Source organism: Ambystoma mexicanum, chromosome 1p, assembly GCF_040938575.1.
Source record: "Ambystoma mexicanum isolate Mex_15411 chromosome 1p, UKY_AmexF1_1, whole genome shotgun sequence".
Taxonomy (NCBI): Eukaryota; Metazoa; Chordata; class Amphibia; order Caudata; family Ambystomatidae; genus Ambystoma; species Ambystoma mexicanum.
Window position 1 is genome coordinate 991,150,329 of NC_090921.1, and position 20,243 is coordinate 991,170,571.

Genomic DNA, 20,243 nt, shown 5'->3' on the forward strand with positions numbered 1-20,243 from the left:
CCCGCAGGGTAAACTGGCCTCCAAAGCGACTATCTCCAGATGGATCGCTGCCTGTATTATGGAGTCTTACGCTGTTCAAGGTCTTCAACCTCCAAAAGGGTTCACGCACACCTGGTACACGGGGCAAGGCAGCTGCTGTTGCCTTTCCAAAGTATGTCCCTTCGCAAAAGCAGCTACCTGGGCCTCCCCATCGGCCTTTTGTAAACACTACTGTTTGGATCTGAGCTCCAGGTCTGATGCTCAGTTTGGCCAGGCTGTGCTTAAAAACCTTTTCCAGTAAGGAGTTTTCATCCACCCGTAATTCCTGTGAGGAGTGCTTGGGAATCTCACATAAATATGGAGGAAAGGGGACGGGACGTAGGAGTATTGTAAGGTTACTCACCGTAGTGACCACCTTACTCCTAGTCCATAATCCCCTTTCCTTCATATGCCCGCCCACCGTCCCCTCTAATAAGGTTCCTCTATTATTGCTTAAAGGTCTCTGACCTGGCGATAGATGAGGACTGATGGGCGATGCGCTGGGCAGAGCTAAGGAGGGCGGGGTTACAGCATTTTTTTATGATGAGGTGGAACAGGTGTTCACAGATTTTTGACCATGCTTCTGGGTTTCTCTTCAAGATCTGTTTGCTCAGCCCATCTGGGCCAGTGCCCTTGATGAATTAATCTGCATAATTATCGTCACAATTTCCCCGTAGGACCATTCAAATTCCAACTATTGTATCTTGGGTTTGTTTTTTTCTGATACCGGTCTTTCGTTCTTTTTTTTTTTCATAGTCTGGTAAAGTGTTCTGACCAGGCTGCATCGGTTACATCTGCTGTTATCATGTCTTTGTTTAGGTGATCATTGTTAAGCAAGTTCCACATTTCTCTAGTATTGCGTTGATTTAGTGTAGCCAACATAGTTACAGCATCTTTTTGTATGTGCATGGCCCTGGAGTTCTTTTGCCAGTTTCTATACTGCTGTTTATATTTTTTGATGGCTATCTTTCTTTCTTCGCTATTCAATTTTTGGGTCAGATGAATGTTTAATCTGAGGACCTTTTTTCTGTTGGCTGTTTCCTGATTAGATGTGTGTGCGTGGTGTGAGGTCAATGGCCTTTGTTTTGATATGGGTCCTATATGTGCTTGAAGCAGTCATTCATATTCAATCTTGGACTTCTCTGTCATTTCAGTATTCTGGAAGATTACCAGTAATTGTTGTATCTGCTTGTCTGATATTCGTAAGCGGTTCAACCCATGGTTCAGTTCTAAAGATACTTTTGCGTTGATATGGAGGCGACTTTGTGTCCATGTCATTGTTAATATGTTGTGATCGCTAGTGGTCTTATCGGTGATCTCAAATGATTCAAGTTCTCATCACTGAACTTGAAAACAGGATATAATCTAGATATCCGACTGTTTCCTTTACCCCATGTTGGTTTTGCTGGCTTATCACCTTGAATCTGACCGTTGACGAGGACTAAGTCTCTCAATGAGCATTCACTATGCCACGATTGGGCTTTCTTGGTAAGTTTGTTTACTGCAATATTGTTTCCAGATTTTGTGAATAGATGGATATTAAGGTCACCACAAATGATTATTTCAATTTTTGGGTACGTTTTCTTTAATTAGTCTAATTTCGTGAATATTGCTTCAATGAATACATTATCATTGATGGCACAAGGATTCCAGTAGATGTTACATATGCACATTTTCCTTGTGTTCCAAACTCCGTTATCTCTTATAGATCTTGATGAAACAGATGTATTTTCAAGTATGGTACATTGTGTGAAGGGGTTCAAGTTAAGTGATTTAATCGCATGAAGCCTCACACCTGTTCTAATCATAGGGGTTCTGTGCATTGCATTGATAGGCCTCTATACAGTTCTCTCAAACGTAGCAGGGGTTCTGTTTCCAGGCTGCATTGTATGCTATTTAGATTGCATTGATAGGCCTATCTTCCACTATACAGGTCTCTCAAATCTCGCTGACCAACTCGCTCTCAAGTGAGACAGAACCCACCGGTGGATTACTTGGGAGTGACACTGCGATTAGGGGCTCACGCCTCATAAGGTGTAAGGCCTAGCTGCGCCCCTAAAAGTCACTATTTTAGCTAGTAGCTATCATCCTTAAACCCACATAGCTAGCTCTCCGCAGTGTACCGCATTCAGGGAGACGGACATTAAGTAGAGCCACTGATAACACCCAACTATATACCCACTAACCATCTCACGTACCCATCTCAAGACAGCGACTGAACGAATCAACATCAGCCGGAAAGACCACCTGCAGACAGAGCCCAAACTGTTAGCGGACAACCCTCCACGCCTAGTACTACACTACAAGACAACCAGACCAAAGCTAAACCAAATAGACATCAGCAAACAAATGAAGACTAAACAACTCTCTTAAAATGCTGCGCAAACGACCCATACCGAGTGAAAGAAAAAGAGAAGAAAGAACAAACAGTCTGGAACAGCAACAAAGAACCACAACTACAGAACACACCCCCACAGACAGGAACAAAAATCGAACGGCAACGCTGAGAGAAGAGGAAGATCCCTCTATTTAACCCCATACCTCGCTGACAACTGGTCACCAGAGCAAAGCAACCCAATGCTAGAAGCAGCAACATCAAACAACCATGCAGAAGAAGGATGAGCAACACTAGAAACAACAAAATCACTATCAATGCGATAACACCTTACATCACCAAAATAAGAGTGACTTCCAATCGACCACCACAACTCCTTCAAGACGAACCCGACGAAAACAAAAATCCAAGACAGAACCTAGAAGAACTCTTTGACAACACTGACACCTCGGAACCAACACCTCAGCAAGAGATCGACCAGGAAGAAAACCAACACCGATCAGAAGATGACCTCAACAAAAAAGTCCAAACCAAACGACACCTCCAAACTCCACTGCAATCTAATAAACGCAAGATCCATGTCAAAACACTCAACAGAGATCTTCGACCTACTCGATGACAACGGCATTGACATCCTGTTCATCACAGAAACTTAGTTGGAACACAAATACAAAATCACACTCCAAAGCTGCCTTCCAACCAACTTCAAATGCCTTCAAATAAACAGGAAAAACAAAAAAGGAGGCATTGCAATAGCATTCAAAGGACACCTGAATAAAAACAGACAAACTGCTCAACATCCTCATCTGCGAAACCATAGTAATACACCTAACAGAGAGCCCAAAAACAAATCTCACATTTGTCCTGGTGTACAGACCGATTTTATAGTGATTTTTTTCGAATTACATTTTTTCGAATGCCATTATCTCAAACATTTTGTCAATTTTTTATTTATTTTTTCTTTAATGGGGGGGTTCCACCCAAACCCCTGTGTTTTTTTTTTAACACTTTTATTTGCAAAAAAGTATGAAATAAAAAAAGAATACATTTGAAGAAAATAATTTCAACAAAATGTTTTCGAGATAATTGCATTTCGAAAAAATGACCAGATCCCGTACAGACCACCGACATATGATGAAACCTTCATCGACAACTTCATAGAAGCCATCACCAACATAGCCATCAACCACGAATATCTAATCATCCTGGGAGACTTCAACATCTGGTTTGAAGACAGTCACACCAACTCCCAAAATTCACTGATTGAACAACTCACTACCATGAAACTACAACAGCTAGTCAAAGGGGCAACACACTCGGCAGGACACGCCCTCGATGCAATTTACACCAAGGAAAAACTCATCACCACAGCACCGCTGATACAAATACTGTGGAACAACCATCTCATCATTCCATTTGTGATCACTCTGCCAACTGAAGTCTACATCCAACCCCCTAAACTCATAACCACCACAAAAAGAAACTGGAAACACGTCAAAGAAAACAATCTATTCTAACAACTGGAGATAACCAAACCCTCAACTACAGAACTAGAGCTAACTGACCTAGACGGGAAAGCGGAGCTACTACACAAATGGATTGCAGATACAATTGACAAGATCGCCCCAGATAAAAAAAAGGAGCAATGGCAAAATGGTTCACCCCACTACTAAGCACCATGAAAAAGGAAAACAAAAGATTGAACTGGAATGGAGGAAAGAATACAACCCAGACAAAAAAACTCTGTTCCAAAAACAAATCTGCGCATACAAGAAGGAAATTCAAAAGGCGAAGAGAAGGCATTATGATAACTATGCAACGACCTGGCAGACCACTTCAAGAAAAAAATCAATGACATCTGACAAATCATACAAAACAGACCAACCAACCACAATATACAACCAAACGAACCTAACACAGAACCACTACACAAACTCCAAAACTTTCCTGAAATATCAGCAGAGGCATTCGCAATGCTGGTAAAACACAGCAAGAAAGCAGGATCACCCCATGGATCCCTGTCCCCCGGATGGACATCTACAAATCAATTCTCGCACAAGGAACGCTAGCAGAATATTACGGAAACCTTCTAAATCTATCACTAGCAGCAGGAACTGTACCAAGGACCTTCAATTCTGCATATATCAAACCACTTCTAAAATACACAACTGGCGACGTAGAAGACCTCCAACTACAGGCCGATTTCAAACATTCCCTATCCAGCAAACTCCTGGAAACCTACGTATACAAACTAACCCAAGAACACGTGGAAAAACACCACCTGATAGACCAAGCTCAAGTCGGTTTCAGACCCGCAGGAGGAACAGAAACAGCACTACTATCCATCTGGGACGACCTAAAAACGAATGCAGACTCAAACACAACCTCAGCCATTATTCTGCTCCACCTCTCCGCAACCTTCGACACAGTTAGCCATGACACCCTAAACAAAAGACTAGAAGACATAGGCATATCAGACATAGCACTACTCTGCACTAAATCATTCCTAGCAGACAGAACAGAAACCGTATGGATTAAACCCTTCAAATCCACCCCACAAGTTAACGACGGTGGAGTGCCACAAGGATCCTCACTATCACCACTATACTTCAACATCTACCAGACTCCAGTCATCAGAATCTTCAAAAATACAACATTACATGCTACAACTACGCAGACGATACTCGAATCTACAAAATCGAAGACACCCAAGCCGATCACTCAACCCTAATCAAGTGTCTAAAAGAAGTCTTCAACTGGATGAATGCCAACAATCTGAAAATCAACCCAGTAAAGACAGACATCACAATCATATCCAAAAACCAAGAGAACGAAACCGCCATCCCGTGGCCAACGGAAATGGGAAGCGCACCATCAACATCTAAGGTAGTAAAAAATCTGGGAGTCCTGATGGACAACACCCTAACCTTAGAACCACAAATAAATGCAATCAAGAAATGCTTCTTCCTCCTCCACATGGCAAGAAGAATCCTACCATTCCTCTACTTCACACACAAACACTCACAATCATTGCCCTCATCATGTCTAGAATCGACTATGCAAACAGCCTCTACCTCGGAATACCAGAACACCACCTGAAGAAACTACAACAGATACAAAATAAAGCAGCCAGTCTACTCCTCAAACTATCCAGAAGAGACCACATCACTCCTGCCCTAAAAACACTACACTAGCTCCCAGTAAAACATTGCATCACCTTCAAAACAATGTGCATAACCCACAGGGCAATCAGTGGCCAAGGAGCAGAATTCCTACAAAAAAATAACAATCTACAAGCCACCAAGACTCCTAAGGTCAAGCAACGAAATCCGCCTGGAACAAAAACCATACCTTAAGAAAGAACTTGGAGGCGCTTCCTTCTCCCACCTAACTGCAAAAACCTGGAACAACATCCCAAAAGAAATAAGAAACACCAAAGATCACCTACAATTCAGAAAACTACTAAAAACATGGCTCTTCAACAATTCAGGTTCAAACTGAAAACCGAAACAACAGAAAGGAAAAGGATGACTAAACTCAAGAGGACACTGACAAAACCCAGAACCGACCAGAGAAACTCCCACCACAACTAGATGGGTAACGCCAAGTCAAACAGAACACAAGTGACACCCTTAAGGACAGAATCAGCATCCTCAGCTCGCCCATAATCGCTACCAGGTACCACACTGTTATAGAGTTGTCTGAATGTTAGCAATCGCCAACCTCAAACTAAGTTGTGGCCATTGGCATGTACACTGGCCATATGAGTGACGAAGAAAGGAAGTTAAGGTTATGAAGGAAATTGATGGAAGTGGAGGCCAGGTGTGAAAGGGACTGCGAGTACCGGACAAGCCCATATCAGCACAGTAGCACAGAAATGCTCCCACAACCCAGCTGGGGAGATTACGCAAGCCCAGCGCCTCACTTCAAGACAGAAATGCCAACTAACCAAGCCACTTACAGTTTCCTCCTCTCTCAAATGCTAAACGAAACACAACCACAAACCTACAGCACAACAAACCGCACAAACTTCACCACACTGCAACAACAAAACAAAACACACATAGACCCACACAACAGTACACAACGACTACCGGCCACAAACACCCCAGGCCCAGCCAACTGACCCACCGGGCTGAGGCCACCAACAGCACATCGCTGCTCTCTTGTACGTTTCCAGCTTCCTCCTACTAACTCACCCTCCCTTTTCCCCCTTTCAGAGCCGCCAGAGCGCCAGGGGACCACTCAAGTGGTGATAGTGCACGGTACAAATATCCTTTAACATTAACATAGTCAGTAGGCCCGAGGAAGACGGACCTTTTTCTCTGGTGATTGCCGGGTTCGTGTATATGGGAATCCATCGCAAGTTAGTTGTTCACTGATCCATGTTTCTTGTAAACATATGTCTCCATTTTTGATGATCCGGTTGTCGCCATTGAATAGATAACATGAACCACGGGAATTCCAACGGCAAAGTTTCCATGGCGCTTCCAACTCTTGTTCTCATATTCTGCTATATGGTTAGGTTTTCTTTGTTGTTTGTCATTAGTTGGTCTGTTTAGTGTTTCTTTGTATGTGATTTCAAATCCCAAGTTATATATTTCCCTTGCCATTTAACTTAGTGATTGCCGTATGGCTCCACTGTAAATGTACGGCCACAGAATTAGTTCGATGTTCGTGGAGAAATTCAATTGTTCGGGTATCATTCGATTTTATCGCATGTAGATTGGAAATAGCATGTAATAACGGTAGTAGATTTGTTCTATTCAAGATGGTGTCTTTGGACTTTTATGTTTTCACTGTTTTTGGAGTCTGACAAACTCCATAGACATCTGCTTTTTGTATGGTGAACACACAGCACCTTCAGTGCAGTGTCACAGAGAAATCCTTTTAGATTTCTCATAAGATTTAACTACCTTTTCTTGTGTGAACCACAGTTCCCTAGAACAATAAAGTGAAATTGAGTTTACTTACCTGAACCCTCAGCTGCAGTACAGCACCCATGGGTGATTTTGTCATAATGGCCCCTGTCTTCTTTCACCGTTTTCTGTTTGCAAGGTCTTTCTTGGGTTTTACTCTGTGCGTTGTGATAGATTTGAGCTCTTTGTTGGTCTTGCCCTCCCCTGGCTCTAGTGTGTCTGGAAGGACAGGATGTAAGGGAGGGTCCCGAAACTCCCCTGTCCTTTGTCTCTAGGAATGCCTGAATGCAACTAGTCCTGATTGGCTGGCTGTCCTGACCCTACTGTGTGATTGACAGCCTAAGCTGTGCATCAATGGAAGAAACCTGCTTAAAAGGCGAGGGTTTTGGGACTACAGACAGTCGACCACTGGGAGAAACACCTAACGAAGAATCCGTGAATGAAGCTTGCTGCAACTTCCTGGACCTTTTAATTGCCCGGTGAAGCCCTGCTGCTGTGCTGAACTCCTTTTTCACCTTGACAGAGAAGCTCCAGACAGAACGACTTCTCCCCTTGGGCTAGTGGGACCAACTAACCCAGAGACTAACTCCACTGAACCACCATCCCCGACTTGCTGTGCCTCTACGTTGCTTCAGGAGCCCAATGCCAGGGGTCGAGTGTCCATAGTCGAGTACAAATTCTGCCGCGGTACAAATCCGGCTAGGAACTCCAGGAGACTCCTAAGGACCCTCCAGAAGCAGGACCTCCAGATCCAGTGTCCCCACATCATAGTGCAGGACGGAGTGAGCAGAGAGAGTCCGGCCGGTATCCAAGATCTGCAACTGTACTGTTTGCTAAGCGCTGAAACCGCAAAGTGCTGCTGAACCGAAGAGTCTTTAGCTGCCGACGACCTCTCAAGTACCACTGCAGGAGTCCTCCAGATGTTCTTCCTCTTGTCCCCACGACTGAGGCTCAGAAACAAGGGTTTGCACCACTGTAGCAAGACAGAATCCAGCTGGACGATTCTTCTTCAAACCAGAGTTACTGTTTAGGCTTGGGGTACTTACCTTATTGCCTTTCAGCCAAGCTCTTCTCAGTTGGGAATTGCTTTGGCTTACTTTTTAGATTTGATTTTAACTATCTTCTCACAGGCATAACAGCTTGTGACCCTACAAGTGATTTCTCTAAAGATTGTCTAACTTTGTGCAAGACTTTGATCTAAGAAGTAAATCAGATCCATAGACTGTGTCCCAAATGACTTTGGTTGACCTGGCTCCCTGAAGACTCTTCTAGTCCATTGACTTTGATACTGTTTGTCTCTCATAGGTGGTAACTTGTTTACTGTTACTGCTGAGAAAGGCTCATCTAGATTTCATTGGTAGATTTAGTTGTCCTCGCATATACTGAGAAGCTGTATAACCTTTTTTCCTTTCCTTTCCGCAACCTTAGAATCTGCAAAGTATACTAATGAGATATATAAATGCCATTACTGTCCTTCTGATTGAAGTCACCTCAGGGTGTAGGAATTGTGTAAGAAGCATATCCAAACATTATCCACTAACTTGTTTTGATTCTGAAAAGTAATTTTAGAGTCTGTTTACATTGTTACAACAAATTGCCTTTTTAATGAACGCTTATTTAAAAATTGATGTTAAATAAATAAGTGTTTATAGCTGAAACCTTGAGTGTAAGGGTTACTTGGCTACTTGTATTTACGGATTTTGTTTGTTCAGCTCACATTTACCCCTCTTGAGATAGGCCTGGCTGCTCAGTCACACTACCAACTTGTGTAGTACAGACTTATACCAAAAGGTGGGTTACCTAATACCAAGCAGATAAGTGTTGTGTAGTCTCACACAGTGTGACTGAACCAATTCTTATCTAACAGTCTCACAGAAGCCACCTACTCCAGTAGTGGTCCTGAAAAACCACCCAACACTCCTATATTATAACCTGGAGACAAGAGGCAATCTTCTGCTGTGTGATGTGCCTCTCGCACCTTAGACAGATATGCAGAGTTGTATTGTCAGCAGTGGACAAACAATGACCACTGGAGTGAAGGAAACATCTGAGTAGCAGGTGCTGAGTTTGATAAATGTTATCGAAGCACTGAAATTTATGTTTAAATTACCCACCCCAAAAGCAGCAATATAAGAGAAAGCATGATGTGATAATGAACATCGAAAAATACCTCACTGGTGTCTTGAGTGCTGAGATGGTGTCTCCATTTCAAATCTTTTCCATCCTTGGGACCAGCCATGCTCACTCTGGCATAACCGCTCGGTTTACACAATTTCTGAAAGTGCTTCTCTTTAGATGCTGTTGCCCAGTGTGGACTGTCAGTAGAACACCATGCAACATTCCTTACATTTGGACTGGGGAGAGATGAACACAAGCAACAAAATTGAGTGCTCTTAAACTGGCAAGAGAACATTGATTACTGGAATTAATCGTAACCTTTTCTCTTGGCAACCCCCCAGACCATCATTTATCAGCCTGCCATGCTATTAGAGAGAGGTAACAATTATTTGCAAATCAGGCCTGGTCCCACCCCACAAGAGCAATTCAGCCCAAACTGCTAGGTTATATCTCGGGATTATGATTAACTCGGAACCTTTCAATCATCACTTTTTGTTTTGTTTAATCTTGTGCTGTACATTCACTAACACTGATTTGTTGTCCCTACACTACTGGCCCATCCTAATTTTACTAAATTTGTAGTGATGTTAAAGGCACAGAGCCTAGTTCTGGGGGATGTGTATGGAATTGAATGTGCATGGGCGGATGGTGCCTTTACTCGCTGCAAATAGACACACTGATATGTTTATATGTTGAGTTAAGGCAGCAAAGTATTGGGTGGGGAGATTAGTAAGCAGGTAAGGACATGTTCTTGTATAGTCCATATGTCAGTTTCACAATACTGTTTATTTGAGGTGTGTGCCCTGTATGGCAGTAGATACTATCTCCTAAAATGCACTAATCAGTTACTTCCTTCTGTACTGTTTGACTGTCACCTCTTTCCTCCAGATAGCCCATGGTTGGTCATTCCCCCACCTTGATTATATATTCAGCGTTGTGAATTTTGCTCTAAAGAAGCTCTAAGTATGATCTGTAACTGATTGATGGTTTCGTAATTCACATAGCTTTATATTAATCGTTCTCCTCTTTTTCTGCTTTTTCCCACTCATCAGGTGCAAAAGGTCAAATGGAGTCAGCAAGGATTGCAGACATGTGGAACTTCTTATGCCACATGGAGATGGTGGGTGAGGAAGGTGCCTTTGTGATTGGGCAGGAGGAAGTGCTGACCGTCGAAGAGCTGACTGTAACGCTGAAGGTGAGTGGGAGGCTCTTTCACAAGTCTGATATGGTGTAAGATGTAAAGAAGGAAGTATTCAGGAGTTCTTAGTTTTAGATTTCCCTGTCGTGGAATTTTTCTCAATGGTCACTTTGACATTCCTAGTTTTAAAAATAGGATTCCCTCGATGTTCTGCTTTTGGATCATTTTTTATTTAGTTTTCCACAAACATCCAATCGCCACTAATGGCATGATTCTTCAAGGTTTGTGTCAAAACCCACCATTAATTTGGAGATCCTTTCTTGGTGTCTCTTTGCAAGCTTTTTTTACATTGCCTTAGATTTATTTTTGGTATGGCGTCAGTATTTTTCTGACTGGAATCATTCTTTCCATAACCCTCTTCACTGTGTGATACCACATTTCAAAAGTGCTCTAGATTTCCAGGGAAGACTGCAGTGTCTGTGTAGTCAAGATATCTACAGTGGTTTCCAACCGACATGGACAGTAAGTGTTTAAAAGGACAATGCGCAACAATATCAGAAGCTGCATGATATCATTGGTGCCTCTGAGCCCCCTCTGCAAGTGTTCAACATGCACATGTAGGTCAATTGGAGGAACCTATTAGAGGGGGAGAAAGCCTTTCAGGGTCAAACCGAGTGGGACTGTTTCCCTTGCCCTCTCTTCAAAAAGTGATCTCTCGAACACTGCCCAACTTCCAGTATTGAAAATAATCTAAACCTGTACAAATCCATCTCTGTTCTTTCCTTACATTGCTTCACTTTAGTTCCCTATTCTGGCTTTGACTCCAGGCCACAATTTAACCTCCTTGTGCAGTCCCTCAAGCCTCCCACTAGCTCTGCTTGGTAAAAATGGGCTGATCTGGTCTTTGGCAACCCCACTTTACTTGCTTCACAAATTGCCAGTTTCTATAGACTGCGCTGTGTTTAAGGATACACTTAGTAGAGTGGCTCCCGTCCTGACTGAAATCTGAGGAGTCCTTTTAGAAGCGTTATGGGGTTGGTTTTATCTACTTGAGAGACTGGAGCCATTTTGTGGGGGCTACTCATCTATGTCTGAGGTGCTGAAGCCTAGCATAAATCCCAAGATCTTTGCAAGATCCAGGGTGGACGCCGGAAAGATGATAGACCATGCTGTTTACTCTCACCTCTTTAGTCTTGTGCCACCCAACTGGCGAGGTGTCAAGCTCTGATTCAAACCAATACCTTTATAAAAGGTCTGGAATGAGGGCCCTTTATTTGTATCCTCCCACCTGCTGATCATTTAATCAGATTTGAATGCATAACTTTGTTCTGGGTTCCTCCTCCTAAGCTCTGTAATAATGGCTATTACCCAATTTAATGGTACTAAATGTATTACCGTCGGAAGGATGAATATGAGTAGGCACCACAAGAATTTGAGGTTGTGATGTGAAGCCTTGCCCCATGTCGTAGGCAAACACTTGACCTTTCAGCTGTTCGCTGAGACTAATGGTGTTTGCAATGCTAATTAGTGGAATGACTGTGGGTGTAGTGCCTTTTTCGAGCAGGATACAATTGCTTAAGTGGACATAAAACTGGGTGACACTTTCGTATAGATGACATCCATGTTCATTGCAATATAAGGAAGATGGATCTGTCTTGTATGGGCCAAACCAGAAGAATTATTGGATTTCATTAATTTGTTTAGTCTACTCCCTTTTTGATTTTGGAGGAACGAGGTGAAATGCTAACTTGCTGACAACTGGAGAGGGCCACACAAATGACACTGGAGATAAACATATCAGAGGAGAAAGTCAAACACCCCGGCCTGCAGCAGAACTATGTGAAAGAGATTTATAATGGAGTTGAAAAAATGTGCCTCTACTTACCTTAAAGATGAGGATGGCTGGGTACGCCATACGTTTTCTCAGGAATGAAGTTGACCACAATTATAAAAGAAACCAATCCCACACAGATTAAATATATGATAGTTTTATCAGAGTTCAATGTATTATGAGCATGCAGGCTCCTAATTGAATGACTATATTAACCCAAAAATGTGTACAAACTGATATGAATTATATTTTGTATTTTGTTTTATTTCACAAACACTAACTTAATTACAGGACTTGGCATTAGATGGAAGGAAATTCTGAGTTACATTCTGGCTGCTATACAATATACTTAGCAGGTGCCCACTCTGACAATCGTCTGAAAATAGAATCTGTGGATGCTTTGTGGGGGTGGGGGATACGAATCAGAATATTCCCAATTTTCATTTAGCCGAAGGCCAAGAGGCTTCTAAGACTTTCTCTTTACCCGAACACTATTAATTTCCTAAACCAACCTCTTTCAATCTGTCCTGGACTCTGCTAACAGATGCCTAAATTTGTGAGTGGCTATCACTAACATCCTCATGGTTTTCTCACTCATGGAAGGCTAATCTACTATACATTTTTGCATTGTATGTTGTGGGTGCTCTCTGGAAGGGCATCCCCATGAGTGTAACCCCGTAGTCATGAGTTTAAAATGTTGTGCATGGTTCACTGGGCTATCCACTCGACTGGTCCTACTTTTTTGCAGCTGAAACTCAAAGCATACATGCCCTCACGCATGTTACGCTCTAGTGACAAAAATCTTCCAGTACTCGCGCATTTTCGTAAGCCCAGATCTGGCAGTCGCTCCTTCTCCGTCTGGGCACCTATGCTCTGGAATGCCCTTCCACAGTTACTCCGGGAAATACCTGATCACCTTAGCTTCAGGAAGCGACTAAAGACTCTACTGTTTAGGAACTAATTCCTGCTTTGTGCTTTTTCTCTCTGGTCTCTTTCTAGCGCCCAGATGCCATCTGGCCTTGATTTTAGCACTGTATACATTTAAATAAATACATACATGTGACATAGCTTGAATCCCCTTAGGACAGTGGTCTGCAACCTGTGACACTCCAGATTTTCGGACTAGGACTTCCATTATGCGCCACCATTTACTCTGCTGGCTACGGCTGATGGTAGTTGTAGTCCAAAACATCTGGCCGGCCAAATATTGCAGACTCCTGCCTTAGGAGAACCTACAGTCTGCATGTTAATGTTTTGTCAGTGGCTCATTTTTCTGTCTCTCACTGGTGGGTCCTCTCTACCTACAAAAATTCAAAGGCGCAGCACTAGTTTTTCAGGGGGATAATAGGTCCTGGCAATGCAGGAATGCTGGTCAATCGACTCTGTTGTCATTGCTCAATCCAGGAATAGAGGGAGAGAGAATTAAATTCCTTGCTGTCTAGTGACGCTTTTAGGGAACAAACACCCAGGATACATTACAAACCGGCTGGCACTAGAACCCCAAATTATTGAGCAGGGGTTGTGGGGTGGACAGAGAAGACCTTTCTTTAACACAGCGGTGTGGTGAATTTAAAAGTGCTTTACAAGGAGGATAATTCGGTTCCGGATACCAAGCTCAAGGGCCCATTGTGCCATATTAATTAAAATAAATATATATTCACTCAAAGTATAAACAAATTTTGAAATTTACAAAACTGCTGTTATTAAATACCTTTTTGGGGGAATAGCCTATCCCACAAAAGCCCCCTAACTGTGTTAAGGGGTGGATTATCCTCTAAAAAAGGTGCAACCTTGGTGTTTGCCTCAGCGGAATCTGCATACCCATCACTAAATCTGTAGACCACAAGGAAGGCCGGCTCATTCTTGAGCCTCGCCCAAACCAATCCTAATGGCTCTTTCAAGTATCCATGAAGATTGAGTGTTCAAAAAGTCTGCAGACTCTGCCATGTCCACAGCAATTGTGCTATTGTAACTTGCAGATCGGTCTACAAGCTCAGATAGCTGTCAGTTTTGGTCACTTCCTTTCTTTAAAAAAAACACTGGCCTGCTTTTCATCACATCATTGGATCTAATGAAGGTCTCGAGTGTGATCAGAAGACCCCTTCACACCCCGGTTGGCTTTCAATCTATCTAGCGGTTTTTCATGTAGGTGAAAGCAAAAATGTCCTAGTGGAGTTTGCATGGCCAATGCATCTTTTTAGACACCACCCTCTGTTTTTTGTTCCCCCTTCAAAGGAATATCATGAAACTTTCCATATGAATTAAATCTCTGGTCTATAATTTCTTTGGTAGGTTTCGTGCAGTTACATTGAACAACCCCAAAGTGAAACGCACCTGAAAGTGTTCTTCCTTTGAGGAGTGTAGGGGAGATTTCCCTCAAACCCCGTGGTCAGGGTCTTTAAGTGTATCATCCCGATTTAGTTAGGGTTAGTGATTCCCTCAAGCTCACCAGTCGATCTAAGTGACATTGTAACGGAGCAACCCAAGTCCAATTCTGCAGGTGAAGTTGGGTGGTTACATTTTGCACTTAAAATTTATATCCAATAAGGTAACGTCTGCACACTGTGCAGTGGCATAACGCAATGTGTCCCCGATCCCCGTGAGAGTTGCAGAGCCCCCACTGTCCCCAACTCCTCAAAGAAGTGCAGGCCGAGCCAGATACCCAAGCCGGCCTGTGCCAACATGCATGCGCATTATGACCACGTTGCCAGACGGGCCAGCGCAGCAAGTGATAGTATTTTTTTAATCTTACCTCTAGTGTACAAACAAGAGGGGCAGTTCCTGTCCTGTCCCCCAAACATCCCAGCCATCACTGTACACCGTAGGATAAATCCTGACACTTCACTTTCTGCCACAGGATCTTAGCAAGACATTTACAGACCTTGTACTGTGCATTTCATTATAGATGTGCATTTTTACCTCTAGGTGCAACCCAAAAGGAAAACAAACTAGATACAGCATTAACCACCACATGCTATCACAGTTATGCACTTTTTATACTCACTCATCAGAAATAACCGGCAATCAAACTGACTCATATTTGGTAAATATGGAATCATTTATGGCAAGTGTATGTATTGGACACGACTTTTCAAGGGGTTAGCATAGCAATTCAAATGTAAGCGATTTCCCTTTTAAATGTAGACATCCTAAATATCTATCACTCTTTGGCTATGAAAGCAATGCAGTATGAACACAGTTACTGTTACTCCCCTAACCTTGCATAACGTTGGATTAGTAGCAAAGTTACGAGATTGGGATCGCCCTCTGCATAAATGAAGAAACAGGCAGCTAATACTTTGGATTCTGGCTACTTTGTTAATCCTTCATTACCAGAAGTATAAAAAAGTCTGCTATCAGTGTCCATTCGGACACTTTGCCAATTAAAAAAAAAATAACTTGCAGAAGCAGTACTAATTGATTGTTTTGACCTATTTATGCTCACACAGGGCTCTCTCTTTTTCAGAATGGCTTTCACACCTTCGACTCGCTAGTCCCTTTCTGCAGCCATGTACGATACTGCCCTTTCTGCCCTGACACAGCCCCAGATTCGAAATGCGGCCTCCCAGAACTCGCTGTGCAGTTGCACCAGTCATCAGCCCAACAGAGGAAACCTCAGAGCTAGCTATGCAGGACAGCCCCTCCTTTCAGCCAGCCAGCAACCTGTCTCTCACCAGGCAGATCCCTGAGAAAGACCAAAAGACCCGAAGAACAAAGACCCCTCCTTCCTTTCTCGCTCTTTTAAACATTTCATAGAAAATCGCCTCTCAACCTATATATTTGTATATTTTCTTTATGATTTTCCAGCCTCTTCCGTGACCTCATCACATGCCAGAACCGTCCAGCATCCATCCTGCCACTTCTGATTCAGCTTGTGTAACTTTCCAGCCCCTGGTTTAAATAACCTTTGGACAGAATTCTGCATACCACAGCCTCCCAATAATGTTGTTTCGAGGGGATTGGGTCCTCCGATGTATTCCATATCTGACAGACGCCAGCACAGCTGTGGACATTACCTGTGTCGTGCATCGATGCGCCGTCCCCGAGGACCTCCTCCGACTGCCGATATCACCCGATGTGATAAGTAGGACGCACAAAGCCCATAGCCTCAGTTCCGTTTTTTCTGCGAACGTGTTCGCTTCGTGAATCTCGGTACGCCTCGACTCTTTGGAGTTTGGTGTTTTTCAATTCTCAGTTCGTTGAACCTGTTCGGTTTTTTGTGAAGACCTGTTCGTGGCGATGTCTACTTAGTCTTCAACCCCGCGTCCAGGCTTCAAGAAATGCGGGGACTGTGGGTCCAAGATGTCGGTCACGGACTCTCACGACGCCTGCCTCTGGTGCCTCGGGGAGGCCCACGATACGGACTGTGTCGACTGCCAGTCGCTCACGGCAAAGGCCTTGCGGGAACGCAAGAAGAAGCTGTCGGTAGGCCGGGTGTTTAAGCCCCGGAAGTCGAGGTCTGTGGGGCTTTCGACGGATGACTCGAGGGGCGTCATCGTTGGAAGTCCAGTGGGTCTCCTTCCAGGAGTCAGTCTCGCCACTCCTCCACCTCTTCGAGGCATTCCCGGAAGCGCCGGCATCGGTCGCCTTCCCCGTCCTCTTCCGAGGACTCGCCCGTCGGCGGGTCGCTTATCCCTCCATGCAAGCGACACCGGAGGAATGGGCTTCCTTCGGGAAGCGGATGCTAGCAATTCTTGAATCGCAGGACACCGGTCCGTCCGCGCCTCCGAGTGGGGTCGGTCGGCACCGGTCGAGAGACACCGCTCATATGCCTTTGGGCTCGGGTGGTCGGCACGGCTCGCGGGAGAGGTCCCGCTCGGACAAGGGTAGCCGTTCTCGCCATGCCGTTCCAGGTCCCGGTCCTCGACGCGCTCGAGAGCGTGATCCTGTGCCGTCTTCGAAGAAGACGTTGACGCCTGTGGCGCCGAGGTTGTCGACGATTTCTCTCGAGGCTCTGCCTCCGAGGGGGTCGTCGATGCCGTCGGTGCCTAGGTCGTCCGAGACCCGCTCGGAGCTCCGGCTTCGAGGCCTGTGTCGACGCCGCGGATGCTGGCGGCGCTGCAGCTGACGTCGACGCCGATTCGCTCGACGTCGACGCCTTTTCTGTCGACTCCGGCCCCGACTAGTTCGGCGCCCTCGACGCCTTTCGAGGCGGTGGTGTCGGAGGGGCCCCGTGGCACGGATTCGCCCCTAGGAAGGCTCTGGCTAAGGTCAGGCACTGCTTTGGTCCCCAGGGGTCTTCCTCTCCCCGCCTGGAGTACATTTCAGAGGGTGATGAAGGCTCTGATGACGGCTTAGTTCCGGTTACGGTTCCAGATGAGCTTATCTCGGGCCATAGCCAGTTTGATGACCTGAGGCAGTCGCTGCATGATGCCAGTGGACTGGACACCTCTCCGGAGGTGGAGTTTTGTAGGCCGGAGCCTGGCACTCATGCCGATTCTTCATATCGGCGCCTTATGTCTCGGGTCACCGAGTACTTGGGTTGGTCTGCTCCCCCAGGGGAGTTCGTTCAGGATGATCTCACGGACATCCTTGATCTTGGTCCCCCCACTGACCCGGTTTTGCCGTTTCATATGGCTCTGCAGAGAAGGGTGGCAGCGGCTTGGACTGCTCCGGAGAGTCTCCCGGCAGTGGGCAAGTCTTTGTCGCGAAAATACCGTCCAGCCAGTAGCGACCCTGCTACTTGTCTAGGCACCCCACTCCGGAGAGTTTGGTGGTGCAGGCGGCTACGGCCCCGGCAAAGCAGGCGTCGCATCCTACCATCCCTCCGGATAGGGACGACAAACAATTTGACAGCTGGGCGAAGAAAGTGTTTTCTTCATGGGGTATGGCGCTTCAGGCGGCCAACTCCATATGTGCCTTGTCTCGTTTCACACACACTCTGTGGAGCTGTGTTGCATTAGCGGCTGAACATATTCCTGAAGGGGACGAACGGGATGGTTTCCTTGCTATGGTTCAGGATGGCAAGGATGCCATGTCTGAGGCCGTTCAGTCGGGTTTGGACTTGGCAGATTATGTCAGCCGGTCCATGGCGGCGAGCACCGTAATGCGCAGGTTTGCGTGGTTGTGGAAGTCTGGGTTCGCTCCTGATGTGCAGTCCCGGCTCCTCAACATGCCCTTTGATGGTGAACACCTTTTTGGCAGCAAGGCTGGTAAGAGCCTTGAGAGGTTGCAGACCTCCAAAGCTGCAGCGAAGTCGTTGGGCGCTGCAGTTCGCCAACCTCCGCTTTTTCAGACTAGGGGACAGCAATGGAGGGGATGTTCCTTTCGCTATTACTCGTCCTTCAGTAAAGCTAGCAGTCAAAGAGGCCATCGTAAGAGTGCCAGAGGTGGAAACAAAGGTACTCGAGGTGCCAAGGCCGCTCGGGCAGTTGCCTCTTTGCCCTCAGGCAACGCTGCAGCCGCTACCACTCAGTCATGAGGCCAGGTCCCATGGTACGCTGGTTGGGGGAAGGCTGGCGCAGCATCTTGTAGAGTGACAAACCATTACTTTGGATGTGTGGGTTCTGGAGATCATAACCCACGGCTACTGTCTTCCGTTTCGGCAGAGGCCTCACGACAATCCACCAGGGAGCCTCTCTTTGAAGAGTCCGGATCCGCTCCTTGCGCAGGAAATTCAAGCCCTGCTGGAGAAAGGCGCCATAGAACTGGTGCCTGTAGCGGAGAGGAACAAGGGATGGTGTTCCCCTTATTTTTTTATTTCGAAGAAAGACGGGGGATTGAGACCCATCATGGACTTGCGCGGTTTGAACAAACTCCTCAGGAAGGACAAGTTCAAGATGGTGACTCTTTCTCAAGTCCTCCAGGCCCTTCAACTTCAGGACTGGTTGGTGTCTCTCGACCTCAAAGATGCTTACTTCCATGTGCCGATCCATCCCAAGCACAAGAAGTACCTGAGGTTCGCGGTTGGCGACTCGCACTTTCAGTTTCGGGTCCTGCCGTTCGGATTGACCTCCGCCCCGAGGGTTTTCACCAAGTTCATGGTGGTGGTGGCAGCGCATCTCAGGAAAGGGGGGGGATTCACGTGTACCCCTACCTGGACGATTGTTTGATCAGGAGGAGCTCTCCCGAGCAAGTCCTGGATCATCTGTCCGTCACCTGCCACTCCCTTCACAGGCTGGGCTTCTCCCTCAATTTAAAGAAGTCCCATTTGACACCAACGCAGCGGCTCCAGTAGATCGGAGCAGTGCTCGACACGTCCCTGGGGCAGTGTTTTCCTCCTCAGGTGAGGGCTCTTCACATTCAGCAGATGGTGAACAAGTTTCAATTTGCCCAGGATCTCCCAGCGTCCGAGTTCTTGAGACTGCTCGGCCTCATGGCATCCTGCATTCTTCTGGTGCCAGAGGCTCGTCTGCGGATGAGATCTTTGCAGTGGGCACTCAAGCTCCAGTGGTCTCAGTCCTCCGGCAGGCTGTTGGACCCTGTTTAGGTGTCGCCCTCGGTAGCCCAGGACCTTCTGTGGTGGGCCGTCGAAGGCAATCTGATGAAGGGGGCCCCATTTTGGCTGCCCTGGCCGGAGGTGACGATCATGACGGACGCATCCCTCACGGGATGGGGAGCTCATGCCAACGAGTTGAGTCAGCGGTCGTTGGTCTCCGTCGGAGTCCAGACTCCATATCAATCTGCTGGAGTTGAGGGCCGTCAGGCTAGCCCTGAAGGCTTTTCTGACGAATGTGCGTGGAAAGAGTGTCCTGATTCTAACGGACAACACGGTGGCTATGCACTACCTCAACAGAAAGGGGGGGGGCAGGGTCACTTCCACTGTGCAGGGAGGCGATGCAGCTTGAGTTCTGGGCCATCCAGCAGGAAGTTTCGATCTCGGCTGTTCATCTGGCCGAAGACGACAACGAGACGGCGGACGCTCTGAGCAGGCGGAGCACGATC

General features: G+C 45.9%; 1 protein-coding gene across 1 annotated transcript in view; it reads left to right on the forward strand.

The window, feature by feature from the left end:
- The window catches only part of SETD6 (SET domain containing 6, protein lysine methyltransferase), a 667,868-nt gene that overhangs the window by 542,604 nt on the left and 105,021 nt on the right, over nucleotides 1–20,243 (forward strand). The window contains exon 8 of the mRNA XM_069654594.1: nucleotides 10,443–10,585. Coding sequence (XP_069510695.1) covers nucleotides 10,443–10,585 — 143 coding nt within the window. The remainder of the gene's footprint in view (nucleotides 1–10,442; nucleotides 10,586–20,243) is intronic.